The sequence below is a fragment of the Cyprinodon variegatus genome, unplaced genomic scaffold, assembly GCF_000732505.1.
Source record: "Cyprinodon variegatus isolate N-32 unplaced genomic scaffold, C_variegatus-1.0 Scaffold161, whole genome shotgun sequence".
In the NCBI taxonomy this organism is placed as follows: Eukaryota; Metazoa; Chordata; class Actinopteri; order Cyprinodontiformes; family Cyprinodontidae; genus Cyprinodon; species Cyprinodon variegatus.
The window spans coordinates 64,327-84,107 of record NW_015150614.1 but is presented as its reverse complement, the minus strand read 5'-3'; the positions used below and the strand labels follow the sequence as shown (position 1 = coordinate 84,107).

At 37.1% G+C, this 19,781-nt stretch overlaps 2 protein-coding genes across 3 annotated transcripts; both read right to left on the bottom strand.

Moving 5' to 3' along the window:
- Positions 1-345: 345 nt before the first annotated feature.
- ssr4 (signal sequence receptor, delta) lies at positions 346-3,868 on the bottom strand. The gene is made up of 6 exons (XM_015377894.1): positions 3,708-3,868; positions 3,402-3,520; positions 3,222-3,296; positions 2,344-2,433; positions 2,182-2,247; positions 346-954 (listed from the first exon to the last, which is right to left on the bottom strand). Exons 1-6 carry the CDS (start codon positions 3,754-3,756, stop codon positions 850-852), a joined length of 504 nt encoding a protein of 167 aa, XP_015233380.1. The 5' UTR covers positions 3,757-3,868; the 3' UTR covers positions 346-849.
- Positions 3,869-6,398: 2,530 nt separating this feature from the next.
- On the bottom strand, positions 6,399-18,281 carry arhgap4 (Rho GTPase activating protein 4). Of its 2 annotated transcripts, none has more exons than XM_015377898.1 (22): positions 18,128-18,281; positions 16,644-16,733; positions 16,304-16,475; positions 16,060-16,222; positions 15,120-15,182; positions 14,901-15,026; positions 14,686-14,814; positions 14,390-14,611; positions 14,203-14,304; positions 11,987-12,160; positions 11,809-11,893; positions 11,607-11,634; positions 11,391-11,490; positions 10,999-11,059; positions 10,768-10,845; positions 10,523-10,651; positions 10,339-10,444; positions 9,058-9,285; positions 8,914-8,966; positions 8,610-8,763; positions 7,536-7,584; positions 6,399-7,343 (listed from the first exon to the last, which is right to left on the bottom strand). In XM_015377898.1, exons 2-22 carry the CDS (start codon positions 16,708-16,710, stop codon positions 7,209-7,211), a joined length of 2,424 nt encoding a protein of 807 aa, XP_015233384.1. In that variant the 5' UTR covers positions 16,711-16,733; positions 18,128-18,281; the 3' UTR covers positions 6,399-7,208. The 2 variants fall into 2 exon arrangements, with proteins under 2 accessions (XP_015233384.1, XP_015233383.1); XM_015377897.1 differs by having other exon boundaries at positions 8,610-8,817; positions 18,128-18,280.
- Positions 18,282-19,781: the final 1,500 nt, after the last annotated feature.

Genomic DNA, 19,781 nt, shown 5'->3' with positions numbered 1-19,781 from the left:
AAAATTACAGGAAACCAAAGATCTTCATAGATTCTCTGACTCGATATTGTACAATAAATTGTGCAATTTACACCTCATTAAAGGCCTAGTACTTGGAATAAACCATTGTAGTTCTAAATTAAGTCGTTCAAAATGTTAGCAGGTAAACATTTACAACAGGAATCATAAAACAGTCAATAACAATTTTTGCAAATACCCAAAGGTTAAATTATAACTGTTGGAAAATTGTTATTGTCCAAACTAGATCCAAAGCTTCCCATCATAGCTGATGTGTTGTGGAATAGGATTATCTTAGGTCAGTGAGGGAAAAAGAAAAAATGGTAAAAAGAAAAGCAAGACCCCATATAGGGAAACATTTTTTTTATTCATATTCCAGGAAACGATGCGTCTACAAAGGCCTGTTCAGGCCAGTCAGCGCCTCAGTTCTTTGACATTTTCCCTTCATCAAAGGCCCAACTCAAAACGTCTGTTCAAACCATCTGACTGACCAGTTTACCCACTCATAAGACCATCCTGTTGCTGATGAAGCAATGGGTTTTAGACTGGTCTGAATACAAATTGCATTTAATGTTTGTTTGGTTTATATTCAGAATTTTAAAAAAGAAAAAAAAAAAAAAGACCATCCAGATTGACAGGATAACGTGTGAAAAACACTATTCTGAAAACACTCAAAGTCTGAATAAAAGAAAAACAAAGACCACAAGCTCTGATTCTTTCCCTAAAGAGGACAAAACACCGAGAACCTGTGGACCCAGCTGCAATGCTGGTTGTTGGATTAGTTAATCCAGTTTTAGCAAAATTCAGTCTTTTCAAAAATCCAGTGGTCACATCCAGTGACTGTGGATGTTGTTATGCTTGGATGGTGCTTTTGGCACTGAAGGCCATGTAATAGACCAGAATGCCAATTAGGCCAGCCACCACCTCGGTCGACACCCAAGGGCCGCTCCACGCACCCTAAAGGAGAGAAGAGAAACAAATGAGCAACGAAAATTATGCATTCAGAGGATTGCAGCTTTGAAATAGGTGGTTCTATTATGAATCCTGAGCAATCACATTAAAAAAGGAATTGTATCACAGCTGAATAAATTGTTCTATTCAGGTTAGAAACAATAAGATTTGCTTTTATTTTTTTTGTAAACTACGGTACTAGTTTTTTTTTATCGTTTGTTTTTTTTACAAAAAATAGGGAAATTGTTCATAGGCTGGGTTTCCCTCTTCATTAGCGACAAGTAAATAATTATAATAAAAGAAATCTCTAAATAACGTAGATAAAAACAAAAGTAATTTAAGGTTACCTTTCCTAAATAAAACAGTGCTATATGTGTCCTTGTTGATTTTATTCATTATTTTTACAGCATCATGTAATTTCTGCACCCTTTATTACTCTCAGCAAAGCCCCAGTGAGCGTAAAAGATGTCTTAGCTACCTGTAAAGTAAGCTAAAATATTAACATCTCTTTTAAGCTGCCCCAAAGTTGTAAAGATAACAGCTCCCTCTCTTCTACAAGAAGCAGCCATAACTCATCATTTTACTAACTGTAAATTGATGCCAAGTCTATATCAGTGATGTTGATTAAACCCATCAATGTTTATATCACTTAAAAAATATATATATCCATCCATCCATCCATCCATCCATCCATAATATATATATATATTAAACCTTTTTTAAGAGTTGGTCTTTGCTGGGAATTTTTTTTTTTTAATTATACTTAGCATATACATTTATAGAGGTGAATTTGTATTTTCTGAAATTACTTAAGGAAGTAAAACTTGTCTACGGTTTATAGTAGATTTAAGTGACTGATCGCTGGTTGTACTCAAATATAAAAATTCCTGTTTTCAAACCAAGCTTAGTGAAATATAGATTTTGATAATTAAGTACTAAACAATTAATAATGAAGTCCATGTTAAAAGAATGAGCAAATATGAGACCTAAAGACTCCAGTAAATATAATTTAGGGCCCCTTTATGGTTAATGTGCACATTTTAAGCTTTTTAGAGCCTAAAATATTGCTTTATTAATAAAAAAAATAAATAAATGTGTACAACCTTGCAGCAACAGTGCTGCAGTTTCATTAGTTTTCATATGCTTCTTTTCCTTAGAGAAACCGTCCAGCAACCTTAAGTCAAAATTAAGGTGTTCCCTGATTAGCTTAGCGCTCATCCTCTGATCACTCACCCTGTGGTCAATGTTGACGGTGAAGAGAGGCTGAATTGCATTTACATCCTCATTGTTTCTTTGAGCCTGAAACAGATAAGATGTGCTTTTTAAAAAACATTTTACTAATAAAAGCAATTATCCAAAAGTTTTGAGCCAAACCACTGTTTTATTTAAACTGACCTTTCGGAGGGCGCTGTAGGACTCCTCGTCAAAGAATTTAACCTGATACGTTCCAGAGCTGGCCTGTTTGTGGGGAAGACTCCAGGACACCTGCAGGAGAGAATGGAAATACTGATTCACACCCATTGAGCGATTTTTGTTTAATAAAAGATTTTTACTTTTATGCTATGTAGTCTTTTCTGATCAAATAGAAAAAAAGTGTCCTTATATGTAGACTATGTTGTACATAAATCAAGCTCAATAGCTGCTTAAAAATGTAGGGGGATCAGCATTATATGAAGTAAAAACCAGTCTAATCCCTCTGTTTTGTAAAAAAAAAAATAAAATGAAAAGTCAATCTAAATTTGAACAATTTTGATAAATATTTTGACAAGTAATAAATATTATATTACAAGAGCAATGCATGTAACTTCTTCAAGAGTCAGGATATCAGGTGAAGAAAAAAATAAGTCAAAAAGTGTTGGTTTATCATAACTGAGATCCCAATTTCAATATTCAGCCACTGAACTGTAATTTAAGGATTAGAATTTAAGGAAGAGGCCATCCCACATCATTATATTGTCACCACCATGCTTCACCATTAGGACAGGGTGCTCAGGAATGATGACGGGATTTTGTTTTCGGCAAAATGTAAGTTTTAGCTTTTTCCTCTTTCCTTCCCAGTTGTGCACTAGATGTTGTGGTGAGACAAACACAATCTAAAATACATTAGAAGTTGTGGCTGTAGCATGCCAACATGTGACAAGCTGTTCAAAAGACTGGATAGTTTTACGTAGTGTGTTCCTAAGAAATTGTGTAAACAGTCTTCGACAAAACAAGAGGCTAAAAAAAGACATTGATCACAAACATCCCCCTTTCTTTATTTATATTGAGGATACCTGGTATTTTCCAACATCCTGGCCTCTAGTCACAGGGAACTGCCTTCCATTGACATCAGCATAGAGAGTGACGCTCTGCAAAGGAAAGCAGTGATCATGACACCTCAGTCAAGCATTGATTGAAGCAGCTCGTTTGTCAAATGTACCGATATGTATTAAACATATGGATCTCACAGTTACCTGGGCTCCATTAGCACAGGTCAGGCTGAGCTCCACGATGAAGACAGACTCTGAAGAGATGACGGCGTCAGAGGTAGTGTAGGCCGAAGGGGTGATCACTGGGTCCTTACAGCTCTCCCCTGCCGCCCCAGAAAATTAATTAGCTAACTATCAGAGAAAGTAACACCCAAATTCTAGACAGTTAATATCATTAGCGGTGTCTAACAAATAGCTTAAAGCTATATCGAGGTGGTTGTATGGGCTTTTTATTAGCATTACAGGCTAAATAAAGCCAACAAACCTCTTTAAATGGTTCTGTATACTCACCCGAGCAAGCAACCACCAGCAGAGTAAAGACTGCAGCTATTCGGATCATTCTGAGGTCCGATAAGTAGTTTTTTTTTTTTGCTTTCAAGTAAAGGTTACAGGACAGCTATACGACTACTCTGTGTGAAAGAAGTCCACATCAGCCTATCGCTACCGCGCATGCGCAGTACATAGCGCCGCAAAGCACCCTGGGAAGTAACACCGAAGACACGTCATCAGTGAGAATCGAATGAGTGGAGCCTTTTTTGAGAGTTACTTCGATTGTATCCAAAGAATCAACAATAAAAAATGTGTACACACTGTTAACGTAATTCGGGAAATATTTGGAGAAATGTAATATATACTGGCCCTTTTTTTTGTTTGGTTTTTTGTCTTTGTTTAAATCTCTTCTGATTATTTATTTAAGTTAAAGTATGTCATATCTTAATGTAATTACACCCCATTATTAAACACTTATTCTAGAGATAATGTTCTATTTCTTGAGATATGTTATGTTAATATTTTGTAATTTGCAACGTTTCAATAAAAGTTTTTTTTTTCTTTTTAAAGCCTTTTTTGAGAGACAAAAAGGCTAATTGTATGGAGGACCAATCATGCCAGGATTTAAAAAAATAAAAACAGAAATAAATAAATGCTCCAAAATATAAATAAGCATACAATTAATTGCCCCCCAAAATACAATAAACAAATAAATGTTGGTAAAAATTAAATTATACGGTGAGGCATGTATATATATATTTAATTAGCTTCTTTGTTTATTTGCCTTTGTAGTAATTACCTTAATTATTTATTGTCCATTATAATCTTCAACTTTATTTATTTATTACTTATTTCATAAGTACTTATTTATGTGCATGTTATAATATTTTTGTCTGGTTTATTCTTCCTTTGTATTTTTTTTACACTATTTATTTCTGTCACGCTATTTATTTCTGACTGTAGTTTTTACATTTCTATATGCATTTCTGCCTCATTATGTGTAGGGGTGTGTCTTAAGGGCTCAACTTCTGCCCATTGGTTGGTTAGCAGCCACCGGCCACAGTCGCAACATACATGGCTACCTACGATGAAGCTGTCAGTGAGCAGAGAAATTTAGCCACTGTTTTTCGAAAACAATGCTAATACTTGGGTTTATGAAAAGGAGGACCCTTTTTTGGGGGGGGTGGGCTGCTCGGCCGCTGACTGGATCGGACCGACCATTGGAACCGAGCCATCAGCTCTGGGGCTGGTCCGGGTCCAGAGCCAGCATTGTTTTCAAAAAGGCAGGAACGTGAGGTTATTTCCGTAAAGGTGAAATCAAAGCAAAAAACTATTAAAAGTAAAGGGGCTAAATAAAGAGTAGGGTTTGGATTTTAGGTGATATTTTTCAATTAAAAGATTGAGGTAAATTTTATAAAACATTCAAGAGCATTTACGTATAATAGAAAGGTATTGTGAAAAATAAACCAAAAATGTTTATTTTTGTTTGAAAGTCATTGCTGTGGTTGTCATTAATTAGACTATAGAGGAAGTCCCTGTCGCCCTGCAATAGGCTGGCGACCAGTCTACGGTGTACACCGCCTCTGGCCATGGACAACTGGAGATAGGCAACAGCACCCTTCGTGACCCCAGCAGGGATAAACAGGACGGAAAATGTATGGATGGATGGATGGATAAAGAGAGGGAATTGTAGGGAATAAGCAATCAAAATTATCTATCACAAATCTTATTGAATTGAAATTCAGGGAGAGATCATCCATCCCACTTTGGATGCTGCAGCTCTCCTTTCTAGGAATCTGGCCAAATTTATTAGTCCAAACCCCGACAGTTTAGGATGCAGATCAGAAAGCCCAGTTGTAGTTTAACACACCTCTATGCAGCTTCTCTACTATTACCCATTCTTTATTCCATCGGTGTCGAATCCTAAAGAAGTAAATCCTAATACTCTAAAATAACTTCAATCAGGAAAAAAAAACTATTAAATAGGGTTTATCTAACAAACTCTTCCTTAAAAAAGTCTGTTAATGACTTGACTTGTGATAATCACTTTGATTTATCCTGCCTTACAGAAACTTGGCTGCAGGAAGAGGATTATCTGAGCATAACTGAGGCAACTCAAGTTATTTAAATTATCACAAACCAAGAAATTTGGGGTGAGGACAAGGAGTAACAACTTTTCAGGCTGGCTTCCTGATTAGTCCAAAGCCAGATAACAGTTACAATTCTTTGAACATTTAAAACTTAGTTTCCATCATTCAAATTGCGTAGGAACATAACCTTTTCCATTTGTAACTCTGTGTCATACACCAGGTCCTTACTCTGAATTTTTAGATCAGTTTTCAGGGTTCCTATCCGATTTAGTTTAAAATACTAATAGGGTCACCATGGTGTGATATTTTAACATCTATGCTGACAGTGAAGGTGATAGCTTAAGTACCGCCTTTAATGCCATCTTAGACTTGATTAACTTTGTTCAAAATGTGAATAGTCCCACACACTATGATACACACACACACACAATTAAAAATTAAAGAATTGTGATAAAAATGTAATGCAAATTGAGAACGTGTTATTCTTGCCATCTAGCTTTTAGTATGTTTCCAGCAGTGTTTTTCTGAATATATAAATTCAACATCTTTTTTTTTTTTGTAATGCCTATTCCTGATAACTAAACAGCAAATGAAGAGGCCAAGTAAGCTTAAAACAGGAGCATCACATTTATTGTTTTGAAAATCTAAAATAAAAAAGGTTCCAATAACAGTTTGTAGAAATTAGACTATTTTATGCAAAGGAGATCAATGTCATAGATGCACGGTTGTTTTATGAAACAGAAGAGGGAGAGATGTCCAAAGCAGGAGTTTACGACAATTTAGGTTATAAGGAATGTTTCTTTGCAGCCATTCCTGCACCTGTAGTGAAGACCATGAACTGCATACATTTTATATGAGGCGGCTTATTTTGATGTTCAGCTCCTTCACATTATGAGGCGTTTGTGAAAACGCACTCAAGAATGTTGCAGAGCATTCATACCCATAAATGTATATAGTTTGAGTACCTATTTGCCTTGAATAAAAAGGAAAATATGTATTTATTAACAGACAAAAGTGGCATAATACATAACTGCCATAGCATTCACAGTTTAGGATGTACATGCATCTTATTATAAAAGATTTCATGAGAACCAGCACAGCATAACTGAAAAAATTCAGTTCAGCTGATACCAACCAACTTAAACGTTTATTTATACGCAAACATATTTGCATTTTACATCATTCACAGTTTTCATAAACTTCTGTGGATTTAAAGTCACAACAGAAAGTTGATCAGATAATTTGCAGCTAAGAGGATTTTAAGTCTTAGGTGCCTCTGAGCAGGGAACATAGTTCATTGGCTTCACATTTCTAGAAGTAGATCTGCCTGCAGAGCCATTCACACTGCCCCTTGGTGTTCATCAGCATCCTCCCTCTTCATGTCATGTGCTGATGTTGGTTTTCTCAGTCCCGCAGCTCTAAATAGTCTAGCTCATTTCCCCCTCCGTCCATTATTCTTTCCCTTTTTCTGTTGAGCCTGAGCAGAAGCAGCAGAGACAGATGCATCCTGCTGGGACTGTCTTGTAAGAAGCTCCTTGAAGACCGACTCCATATTTTGACAGACCTCCTTAAATTAAAGATAAAAAAAAAAATCATGAACAAGTACAGCATTTTTATATTTGTTAATCAAATTACTTCATAAGAAGCACAAACATGCTCTTTAAAGATCCTCATTTAGATTCACAAAGAGTAATAATACATTCCTTATTATATCAAGTGAAATGATTTGAAAAACATATTTATGTACATATAAACTGACCTTATCAACTTTAACAACCAAGTCTTCAGAGGATGAGTTTTGCTGAAATCTACATGCAGACAAAGAAATCAAAAATAAAATATATCCCACTTTCTTTCATTTATTTTGAACAGTTTTTAAATAGCTAAATGAAGAAATAAAAAGGCATAGGAAAAGCATGGTATTCTGCACCTGCCAGTATATTTAAAACACAATCTAAAATATATTTCATGATTGAATTTTAAGGTAGCCATTTCCTTTGAATCTAAACTAAAATCCAACAGTTCAAACGAAATAAGATGTTTCTACAAATTATTCTTCCACAGGGCAGATAATGTACTGTCATGTGTAAGAGAGTAGTAGAAAACAAAAACAAGAGACTGTTATGAAATGCCTGCTACTGGTTTTCTGTAATTTTTGTAATTATACAAAACAATGGTAAAAATTATGGTACAGAGCTTAGAAATTCACAATTAGGTACTCAGCTAAAATGTGTTCAAATTCCAAGGCTGCTATTCTTTTGGATGAAAAAAAAAAAAAATGCTGCTTCAGGGTGATCAGAGAAAGACTGGATGATGTGATGCCAACCCAGGCCATCAGCAAGAAGCCCAAGCAAATACTCATGGTTGAGGAATGGGCATCATTAGAAGAGGCCAGATCAAAGTTTTAAAAACCATCCATTGATTGGTTTAAAGAGAAATGTCTTGGTTTGATGAAACCTATGAGTTTTCTGTGAAGCTCAAACACCAGATAGCTTAGATAGCATCTTATGGGGATTTTTCAAATAAAATGATATTGTGTGGGATCAATGATCAGTTTGGTTGCATGAAATGCTCATATTGCTTTGAGTGGAAAATATTTTTGAAATGGGCATTTAAATATGTAAACCTAAAAAAAAAAAGAAGCTTTTGATGAACCTTATTCATTTTACACATATAATCATACTTAATGGTTTCTGTTTGGAGATGTGGCAGGATTAGAAAAAGATTTGCACAATAAAACCAAATTCAGGGATCATTTAAATATAAATGCCAGTATGCAATATTTGTTTCATTAATTTTGATTCACAAAGTAATATCAATTAGTGTTACTCACTCTTTGCGCATACAAGACGGAGAGAGGGTTTTTCTTTGCTTCAACTGTGGGCCAACTGGAATCTGCAGAGACATTTTTCCAGCTGCAGAAGGGCCACCCCCTGGTGGTATCTTGCTGTAATCCAAGCAGCCACTGCTGTTTGCTCTCGGACGTTCTGTATTTGTAGACATATCTGGACCATTACCAGCTAAAGACCGTGAGTCCAAATCTGCTTAAGAGCATGTTTTGCCATCAGAGTGTGTGTGTGTGTTTATATATATAAAAAAATTTTTTGAAGTAATAAAATAAATAAAAACATTCCTACCATCTCTGTTCTGGGAATACTCCACTTCAACTTCTCCTTCAATCATAACCTCACTGCAAGAGAAATGACACTCAGACATAACTGACCCGTTTCCTGCAGGCCCTTTATATGCTTTGTGGGTTTTTACACGTTTAATTATCTCACCCGTCGTCCGGTTCGAGAGTCATACACTTTTCATATATTGGTCCTTGAACTTTGCTCTGACTGGGGAAGATGCTCTCATGCTGTAGGATGATTCCTTTCACCAGGGCATTGATCTGAGGCTGCAGAGTCACAACCTCATCATCATTTAGGCCTCTTATCAGGCTAGGGCCGAAGCACACGGCCAGGTTGTAAGGCTGCATCATATTCTCATCACTGTACTGAGAGACGCTGAGGAAATGGAAAGTTCCAGATTAGTCTAGATTATTATCATTCATTCTGAGCAATACTGTTCTTAACAACTGCAAATTTAGAACTTATGAAATAATTATTTATGCCTATATTAGAATTTCTCACTTCCTATTATTTCAAAATGTTGCATTCAGTTCCAGGATGTTGTCTTGCAATATTCACACTGCTTTGTGGTCTAACCGAATTGGTAGATGGAAAATTAGCCTAATGGAAGGTGATGTTTTTTAACTGACAGTCTTAGTTTACAGAAAATCCCCCCTTCCTCTGCCAACAGTGAGTCTGAGCACCAACTTCATCAACTTCATTCATATGGCAACCCAGCTTTTAAATATTTCCAAACTTTTTGCAAAATAATTGAATGAATTTAAGAAAATGAATTGGTCCGTAAACATTTCCAGGAGGCCTCTGATTTTTGGACATTTTTTTTTTAAGTTTTAGTCAGCAGGACTACCAATTTTTGTCTTTATGGCAACTATTCAAAAACTACATGGAGTGAGCAGGAGAATAAAAAAGGTACTACGGTTCAGATCGAAGACTTCCAAATCTGGACTGGAGTCCTCTAATTGCAGACCCCTGCATGTCTAGTTGTATGAGAAAGGCACAAGTTTTTTTTTTATAGATGGTATGACACTGCGTGTGTGACGCTGTAAAACTTCTCTCCATTAGTCACTCTGATCTTTGTCTTTGACCACAGGGCCTGTGGCGAACCTTCAGTCGTACTTCGGTGTTTTTGTGTGGTTGTAAAACAAAAATTGGAAAGGCTCAACATGTCTGAACGTTTTCACAAAGGGCCATAAAGTTCATCTGTAGTAATACGCTCCTTTAACGATACAGAACTGGCAGACGACCTTTATAAGATTACATTTTATCAGCCAATACAGTGATACAAAGAGTTTAAAACCTCTAACTTAAGCTGTATTTCTTGGGCTTTTACCTTTTTTAGCTTTGTTTTCTGGTTAGAATGCAAATATGCATTAATTGCATCAGATTTTTTAAGAGGGTAAAAAAATCTGAGTATGATACAGTACTCACTGATGAAGGAAGGCAAAAAGGTATCTCATGACAACAATCACAGGCTCAGGGTAGGAGGACACAATCGCATTGAGCTGAGCAGCCCTTTCTGCATCATCCTTTATTTCTGAGGAAATGCAATGAAAGACAAATCAGCTGATCATCCTAAGCCAAGTTAAATGCTTCCTCTTATAGAAACGCTTACGGCTGCACTGCAAGAGCTGACTGGTGCTTTCTATAGGAAACAGAGGGTTCTCCAAACATCTGAAATAGAGCTTCAGCACTCCGGCCACAGAGTCCAAATCATATCTTTGTTCAGACAACGGGTCCTCTCCTGTAGGGAAGATGACAACGCACTGTCCCACATTATTAACTCTCCGTGAAGAGTGAAACTATCTGGTAACTACAGATCATCCCAACAAACACAGATACTCAAAAACACAGATCTACCTCTTTCAAATGCATCCCTCAAGACATTCACCTCCATCTGAGATCCTGGAACCCTAAAAATCCCTTCATGGTGAAGACCTACGGAGGAAACCATACAGTATTATGAAGCAACTTATTTTCCTTCAACTGGCATAGTATATATATATAGACACACACACTGTGCATCAGGGTAAATCACTGAGAAACGATGAATGGTACTTGTTCGAGGCTTCCTTGATTTTGAACACTTACCATAAAGATTAATAAAGCGAATGCAGCTTTCTACAACATATGGAATCTGTTGTCCTGAAGCCTTAATAAAGAGCAAGAACAACAAAAAAAAAGGTTTAGTATATAAAATATCTGAAAAACTGAAGACAGTAGGAAATATAAAAGCATTACTTGAATAAAAAAAAAGATATCTACTGTTGATCCACAAACATTACCATGGAAAATGAAATGAGTAAAAAGATGTTTGAGTGAATTATGTTGCCAAGTAATATTTGTTATTAAATCACAAAAAATTACATATTATCATGTAAGAAAATAATGCTACCACTATCACTACCACTAGAAATATGGCAAATAGGGGCGTGTGTGTGTGTGTGTGTGTGTGTGTGTGTGGGTGGGGGTATTCACTCTACCTTTATAAAGGACAACATGTCTCCACTGAAAAGTTTCTGATTGTGAAAGAAATTGGCACTTGATTGATTCTTTCTGATCCGCAGAGACTTCCCAGAAAACCTGCAGAACCCATAACATAGACCCGTAAGTTTTTATTTCCCAATGAAAAATGCTTGAACTGCACAGTTTAATCTTACAATAATATTTTTAAAAAGGCCCAGAATGTGAGATTATACCTAGGCTGATGTCCATTTGATGCTTCAGCTAGGAGGAAAGAGGAGATTTATTTGAAATTAAAAAGGAACAAAAAAAGGGAACACAATTCTAAAATGTAAATGACAAATACTGTAATATTACAACAGTGCAGCAGCTGTGTAACAATAGAACATTTTGTCTGCAGTTGGTTTTGTTTTGATATGAAGAATGCAGAAGTGCTACCTTTTTCCACTGCTACCTTAAGCAGATCATGCTTAGCTTGGAGCTTTGACACCAGTGAGCCGCCAACAAGATATTCTTTTACTTTCTGCAAAACCGAACAAACAATGATTAACTAGCGTTGCAACATTTATCAGGGAAGTTTCCTGAAAGGCGTCCTAATTCTGGTCTGCAGACTCACAACCAAGTAGAGGTTTTCTACTTCCAGGAGGTTGGCCCTCCGTCGAGCCACGCTGGGTTTCATAGTCAGATTCTCAGTGCTGCCCGCCTGACTAAGACCAGTGCTGGATTCCAGATCATCATCACCAATTCCCGCCAGCAGAGAGGACTTTGCTGCTGACATGCTTTTCCCAGCCTGTGTGAAAGCGGACATCGTCAGCTCTAGTGGCAGGGCATACTGTTAAACTCAGAACAGAATATTGATAAGACAGATGTGTACAAGAAAAACAAATCTATATATGGGCCAAAATTAGAGTATGTTTTCTTGTTTCGTAAGTCAAAGTCAATGCTATTCTTGTAAACACATCCTTCCCATAACATTGAATGAGACATGCAGAAGTCTTTTACAAAAAAAGGCACAAACCTCACAAGACACTACACCATGACATTTTAAAATTAGCGACTAAAGATTTTCTTCCGCTCTTCTATCAAATACAAGGGCTTGTATTCATGTTCCCTTAAGTTTTTCACATTTTTTCAACGTTAAATCCACAAACTGAAACATAACTTAGAGGAATTTCATGTGACGGAGTTGTACAAAGTAGCATATCATATTAAAGTAGAAGCAAAGCGGCTACATGATTCAACCTTTACATAAAACTCACATGCAACTAACCAGCCCATTTTCAATTGTGATGTTAGGGACTGGAGGACTAAAACATTGCAGGAAGACCCTGATAAGACATAATGTTTTACAATATTACCAACATCAAAAATTGTTGTTTGGGAAGGATCTGTAATGCCTTTCACTTTGATGTACTGTTAAAGTGATATTTTAAAACATGGCGATGGCAGCACCATGCTGTGGGAACAGTTTTGTTCAGCAGTGCCACGGCAACTGTAGTTGAAATTCATCTTCCTGCAGAGCCACTCCAAACACAAGGTTAAAGCTACAAGGTCAGGGTTTATATCAAATTAGGGCTTATATCAAATAAATAAAGCTCTAATATCAGATGTGATGTTTTGTCAAGATTTAATCGTACAGCAAATGCGAATGCATGGAACCATTTCCCTTCAACTTTAAGATTATGAGCTTACATACGTTTGTCCAAACTTAAATACTTCTGCAATGCATCTAAGCACTAAGCATCAGATTAATCGTGTATTTTGCTATCTGTGTATTTTGTGCACCATTCTTCGGATTAAAAGGCTGTCTAATTCTGAAATAGGGTTGTCAAAGATATAGATACATTGGAAAGAATAAATATTCAAAGGCTGTATCCCAATTTTATACTAATTTCACTTTGTAATACTAAAGGAGATTGTTTGCATATTTCTGATATTGTTAATGTTAGATTTCTGGGATATTTATTTTGCAAATTTATACAAGTCTGCATTTCTGTTGTGAAAGCATTTCTGTGGTGAGAAAAAAAAAAAAAAGATTTCCCTGCTACTCTGAAGTGGTTAATATTTGGTATAATCTGAAATCTCTCCAGCTCAATAGGTACATTGTTTTTGTTTTGTTTCTGAGAAAGTTTATTTTGTTTCATAGAGACTGTGCAGATAACTAATAGCAACTCACTGTTCTCCCAAACTGGTTTTGGATCCAGTAGATAATCCATGAAATTGGCTTAAATCTTATTAAAAATCAAGTCTGCTCTTTGTTGCCAACACTTAACATCTACAGTATGATTTCGCCACAGGCATTTAAAAAAAAAAGATTACTGAACTTAGAATGCATTATTAAAGTTAGCCTTTTTACAGATCTTGTTAATGTTATCATTGTTAAATCACATTTGCATGAAGAATAGTGTTTTTTTGAACCAAAGAAATCTAAATAATCTTGTCAGAAAATACATTTTTGCAGAAAAACAGACTATTGTGTTCTTTCACTAGATCAGAATCCAAAATTTTAGAACAAAGGAATCCACTATCGTTTTCCTTCTAGTGACGTATGTTTTATACAGACAGAATAGACCCATAAACTTAGAGAGGAGGAAATGTTTAAGTAAAATCATGACAGGACGAATGACACTAACTACAAACCTAATATACAATCCAGTCCTGTGAGTGAAGATTATAGTCTTTTGTTTTATTTTTCCTATACTTTTTTCAGTTCTGAATTATTGGTGCTTTGATTACATATATATTTTCTCTATTTTATAAACGTATTAAGTTATAGATCAGTAGATCTGGAAGCAGCTACCGAGGTGCCACATTTTGGGGAATTATCTTTACCTCTTCCGTTTCTTCAGTCATAGTTTTCAGTCGAGCTTGTATCTGCTTGAATCGGGTCTCCATCTCGCACCTCATTTCACACTCTGCGCTAACTTCTGAAATCTGCAAAATGCAAGAAAGCATTGAGTCGTCTGCACTGCCTAAAGTCACATACGGACCATAGATTAAAAAAAAAAAAAAACAGCACCTGGTCCTCTTCATGGGGTTGGTAGGGGAAGCGGACAGGCATAGAAAAGGTATTGTAGTGGTCCTGCAGAAGGTTGTCTCTGTCTCGGCTCTGGTCAAGGTCATCCACGGCCTCTTGGAGCTGCTGCAGGCCGGTGTTCAGGTTCTGCTGGGCCCATGACCGTCTAGCCAAGTAGGCTTTTATCACCCTACCCAAAGAGAGGTGGTACCCTAAATCTGCACACTGAAGAAAACAGACTACATGAGCTGCAAGGTCAGGTGGTGCATGAAGAAAAAGGTGTAGACTGAAGCTCTTACATCTATGAGATTGGTGATGTCATGAAGATAGTATTTATTCATGGATGAGTTTGCTGCAGACAGGTTTAGAAGGTAGTCGTTCCTTGCTTTGCCACACTTCAGCTGTATCTCCTGGACTTTAAGTTGTCTCTACATATCAAAATCATTTTTAAAATTCAAACTTCCAAACAAAAAAAGCTTAGTTTAAAAAAATATATACATATATAATGTATTACTTTTTCTATCAACCTCTCCAGCTTCTTAGCACTCTGCTTTTGCTTTTCCTCCTGTTTCTCAGCCTCCCTTAACTTTCCCTCTGCACTGACGAACTCCGAGTGGTACTGGTGGTACGTCCGCCAAGCCTGCACACAGACACCAACATGCACTGCTTTTTTTTCTCTCTCCTGTTTTTAGAGGAAATACAGACTGCTTCAACCAGCTGGTTTCTTCCTTACTGTTTGCAGCTCAGTGGTAACCTTGAGTAGTCCGTCTTGCAGCTGGGTACAAAGGTCTTTACTCTGAAACAGAACATGGAGACAAAATATCACAGACGGCACAAAACAAACACAGCAAGCCCTGAAATATGTCAGTATTGACACACTTTAAGTGAGCCACACAGGCCTACCTTAGTGAATTAGAAAATCAAATGTTACTTCAGTTAATACATTCAAAAGCTATTATTCAGATATGTAGCTTCTGTCATTAATAAATTTAAAGTTTTATCACTATTATTTATCAAAATGTCTTGAATATTTAAAACCAAAAACAGCTTTGCTAAGAAAACATAAATATTGTCCAGCACTGAGACATTGCTACTATTTACAATTAGAGTAAACACAAAATATTTTCTGTTTTAAGGTGGTTTAAATGCGTAGGATCTGTTCATGTATCCCCCACAGCACTACCTCTTATTTTATATCATCTGTTAACACTTCCTGAATCTGACTTCCTGGCTCCTCTGGTCATTAGAAACTTCTGAGTTTTTCTTCATCATTTGTCTAAAAAAGGCACAGTCCTGTTCTCGAATATGATTGAAGAGTCATGCTGGATCACTATAGAGCTACATAACACAGAACCGGATGGAGTTACCGTAATGGCTAGAATAGCTTCCATTTGTGATAGAGATAGATATATAGATTAAGGAGTTTAGTCAGAAGAAGATGAAGACGCATATTTCATTTTCCACTACCTGAAGAACCTTTAATTACTATGATATCACGTTACTGGGTTGTTTAAAAAACATAGGCCTTAAATGAAAAATCTGATAATTTCCTGTGGAAAAAAAAGAACTTTGCTAAATTACTGAAATAACTTATGAATTATATTCCAACTACTGAACTTTTATCAGTGAACAGTCTCTGGTTCTGTTATAGTCCAGTTCTAACAGTACAGTACCTTTTTAGCCAGACGTTGTGTGTAATCCAGACAGTACATTATGGGCTGAATGAGGATGTTGCTGCAACTTTCTCCGAGTCCGCTGTGGTCTCTACTTTCTTGGCGGGTTTGAGCCAGAAGAGCTAGCCAGACCTGTGAGACCGAGTGAGTGCTGGGCTCCTTCCTGCAGGGGGAAAAGGTTTCAGGTAATGTTATCTAATTAACTAACATTTCCTTTGCACAACCATTCCCATATTACCATTACCTTTTGATTCTCAAGGTGAACCTTTCTGCAAGTTTTTCCAAAGAACGGGAATATTCCGATTCAATCTCGCCTCGTCGGCGGAGGTAGTCAGTCATGTCTTGCAGTTGCTGGGTCTTCTGCTCCAGCTGCAGGTCCAGCACCTTCAGTTGGTCTACGAGCTGGCATCGCACCTCTGGAAATATTTAGGGAAAGGGTTAAAACAATAGCTCAGCTGAATCTAAAATGATTCATTCTGAAACCAATGTAGCAGGCTTTAAGAGGGATTTTTCACAAAATTGCTGGTCAAAGTTAAATGTGGCATGATGATAGGTGTGAAAATTACTAATCTGGCTACTTTTACCTTTTATCTGTGTATCATAGTCCACCACACCCACCCTCTCCTTTCGAAGCCTTGCATGAGAAGTCATTGCAGCTCCAATGGGATGGAATTCTGAGTCAAGAAAAATCATAATCAGAAAACATTAGAGGCCCTTCAGCTTTATTTTTTTTAAAGATAGACAACATGTCGATGTGCAGACAAACAACAGAGTCTTTAGCAGGACACTTTTAAACTCTCAGTTTAGCTTTGTTGTCAATTACACTTTTTTCATAATCCTTCACGCCTGAGTGCCCACAAACCACAACCCATGTCATCCTGCAACATACTGAGAAGTCAAGAGAGCTTTTTTTCACACTGCAACACATCTCCCCCAAGCCGATGGCCCTCACCCATGCTTTTCTGAGTGGCATGCGTCTTTAAAAGCAGTTGGGCATGTGTTGCCTGCAAAGCACCACGTCAGTTGCACTGCAGGGTTTTGCAAGAGGTGCAAAATTAGCTCCCACAATATCGTAGCTTTAACTTAAAATAGCTTGGACCAAGAGGCAGAGGACTGTGTGGGGATGTTTGGTTCGAAGACAACAGGTGGTCTCTGCAATGACGTTGAGGTTTACTGATGCAGTCACCAGTAAATCCCGGAAGGTTTGACTCTTTACTCGAATGACTGAATCACCACAGGGAGTCTACATTACAGTGCGTGCTGGACTGAAACCTTTTAAATATTAAAAATTTAATTTTGAGGAGAAAATATAAAAATATGCAAACTAAAACAGTTCCATTTTAGCCTGCTTTCATACAGAAACTGTGCAACAACTAAAGAATATGACAGTTCTTTAAAAATGTGACATTCACACGGCAAAACATCCCCCCCCCCCCAACAATTGGGTAACCTTGTACATCAGAAAAGGGAAGAACAGGATTTTTTTCTTGCTTTGTCATAAAAACTTTGTACATTATCAGCACAACTATTCTCTCTGCACTCTTTAACTTCCCCTTTTGTTGGCCTTTTTTTTTTTTAAACTAAACACTTAGCTCTCTTTTCATCTAAAGCATGCTCCCTCTTCTCTTTTTAGGAGACATTTCCTTGCTGACCTACACTAATGACAAAAAGCAGAGCCATTAGCTCCCTGTTAAAGGAAGAAATGTCTTATGATTTTACAGCATGTGTCACCTTTTCCACATTTAAACCTTTCATTCTTGAACTGTATGATCACCAGTGAATCACAACTTTCATTACCTTAAACCTAGTCTCAACTTTACAACAAGTACAGCTTTATTTTTAAGTATAGCTATGCATGCATATATGTCTCTACTTTTAGAAGGTACAAACGGGTACAAATATAAAATCGGACAGGGTTATAAAACGTTTACAGCCTGAGGGTTGTGTGTGCTTGCAATAAAACAATATGAGATTGGCAAGCACTTCTCATGAAAAAAAAAACAATTCTTGTTTAATTAAAGATAAATAAAGGTAAAATACAGCTTAAAAAATAAAAAGATTTTTTTACCTTTAAGAGATGTGGTGACAAGCCCCCTTCTCCTGACTCAAACAACTAAATAATGACAGTTAACAGCACAGTGAACTCTACATGGTTTCACCTCCCCCTCACTTCGGACATGGATGCTTGTGGGTGGAGCAGAACTTATCTCTCTATGACTCTTTCTCTCTCTTTTTCACATTCACATACTTTCTGTTCAGCTCTGTTTCTCACCCAACCTTCATTTTGGTCACACATATAGTTTGAGGCATCAGCGTGTGATTCTGTAAGTGTGACAAGCAAAGAGAGAATCAATATTAAAAAAAAACCTTTGTAAGTCAAGCCCTTCCTCTCTTTCTTTTTCATGCTGGTTCCTGAACTCTTTACACTTCAGACTTCAACTCCAATCATATTGCAGCTGTTCTCACTGATTAGTCCCTCCTCTAAGATGTGGTGTCAGCGATTGAGTGAAATCAGTAGGTAAGACATAAATAAAAGCCCAAACATACCAAACAAAACAAATAAAATGTCAATATAACAAAAAAAGAAAAATGTGATGCGTTCTTTGCACAAGTGTTTAAAGGCACAGAGAGAAAACCTAAACAAGCCAAGATGCTGAACTCAGGCAAAAATGTTAACACATAGCGTTTAGTTTCTGTGAATAAAAAGAAGATTGGTACAAGAAAGAGGAAGTCAAACAGTGTGGTAGCTTGGAGACTTTATTGCCATACAGGGGGAGTTTAATGTACTACATGTCGCAAGCCCAGCCTGCTTGTAATTCACCACAGAGCAAGATCATTTGAGCCACAAAAAGTTTTGGAAATACACAGATAGACTTTTGATTTGTGCTCCAGTTCTGGCCAACATTTTTGAGGCCCACAATCAAGAACTGAGAAATATTTTGCTCTGTCTTCTAGGGCTGCTGCAGTGTGAAGCCCGTTTCACAAAAACACTATAAATTAAAGCAGCAGCATGTACTGTATGTCACCATGGTGATTTATTCTGTGCAGGTTGCCTGTGTCTTCTTTTAATTCAATTCAATTCAGTTTATTTATATAGCACTAATTCACAACAAATGTGAATTGGCAAGATCATACACTCAAATTGATTCAAAGATTTCTATCTAAGGAAAACCAGTTGATTGCATCGACTCATTGACTCGAAGACAATCCCTCACACCAAGCATGCTTGTAGCGACAGTGGAGAGGAAAAACTCAATTTTACCAGGAACAAACCTCAAGCAAAACCAGCCTCAGTGTGAGCGGCCATCTGCCAAGGCCGACTGGGGTTCAAGGAGACAGAAGCAAACATACAGAAAGAAGCAGAGATACAAAAGGCAACTGTAAACCAGCTCCACTGGCGGCCCCGTCCAGGAAACACACAGCCAGGCAGACAAACTCCGAGCCAGTCCCTACGTTACAGGATGAAGAGAGCACATCCAGTCAGTCACAATCAGAAACAGGATTACAATGAAAAACAGGCTGAGCTCAAATATCTATGAGCAGAGCTGCTGATTGCAGCAGCACAGCTGATATTTCTCTCCAAGATGGTGTCACAGCCAAACAGGAACAGGCCAGATGAAGAGAGAGCATAGCACTAGAGACTGAATTAACAGATTCTGTAGAGTGGGAGAATAGATATAGAATGAAGCAGAATGATGAAAAAGGGGTACCTATGTCCTCCA

Bases quoted from the DNA above. Each gene is read 5' to 3' on its own strand.
- ssr4 (XM_015377894.1), bottom strand. From the start codon at position 3,756: ATGATCCGAATAGCTGCAGTCTTTACTCTGCTGGTGGTTGCTTGCTCG. The intron at 3,297-3,401 runs GTAACTGTGAGA...TTTCCTTTGCAG, and splicing joins CCTGTGCTAATGGAGCCCAG to AGCGTCACTCTCTATGCTGA. The intron at 955-2,181 runs GTGAGTGATCAG...TCTCTCCTTTAG, and splicing joins CCGTCAACATTGACCACAGG to GGTGCGTGGAGCGGCCCTTG.
- arhgap4 (XM_015377897.1), bottom strand. From the start codon at position 16,710: ATGACTTCTCATGCAAGGCTTCGAAAGGAGAGGGTGGGTGTGGTGGAC. The intron at 15,027-15,119 runs GTAAGGAAGAAA...GTCTGTGTGCAG, and splicing joins TTACCACTGAGCTGCAAACA to GCTTGGCGGACGTACCACCA. The intron at 11,060-11,390 runs GTAGAGTGAATA...CTCTTTATTAAG, and splicing joins ACATGTTGTCCTTTATAAAG to GCTTCAGGACAACAGATTCC.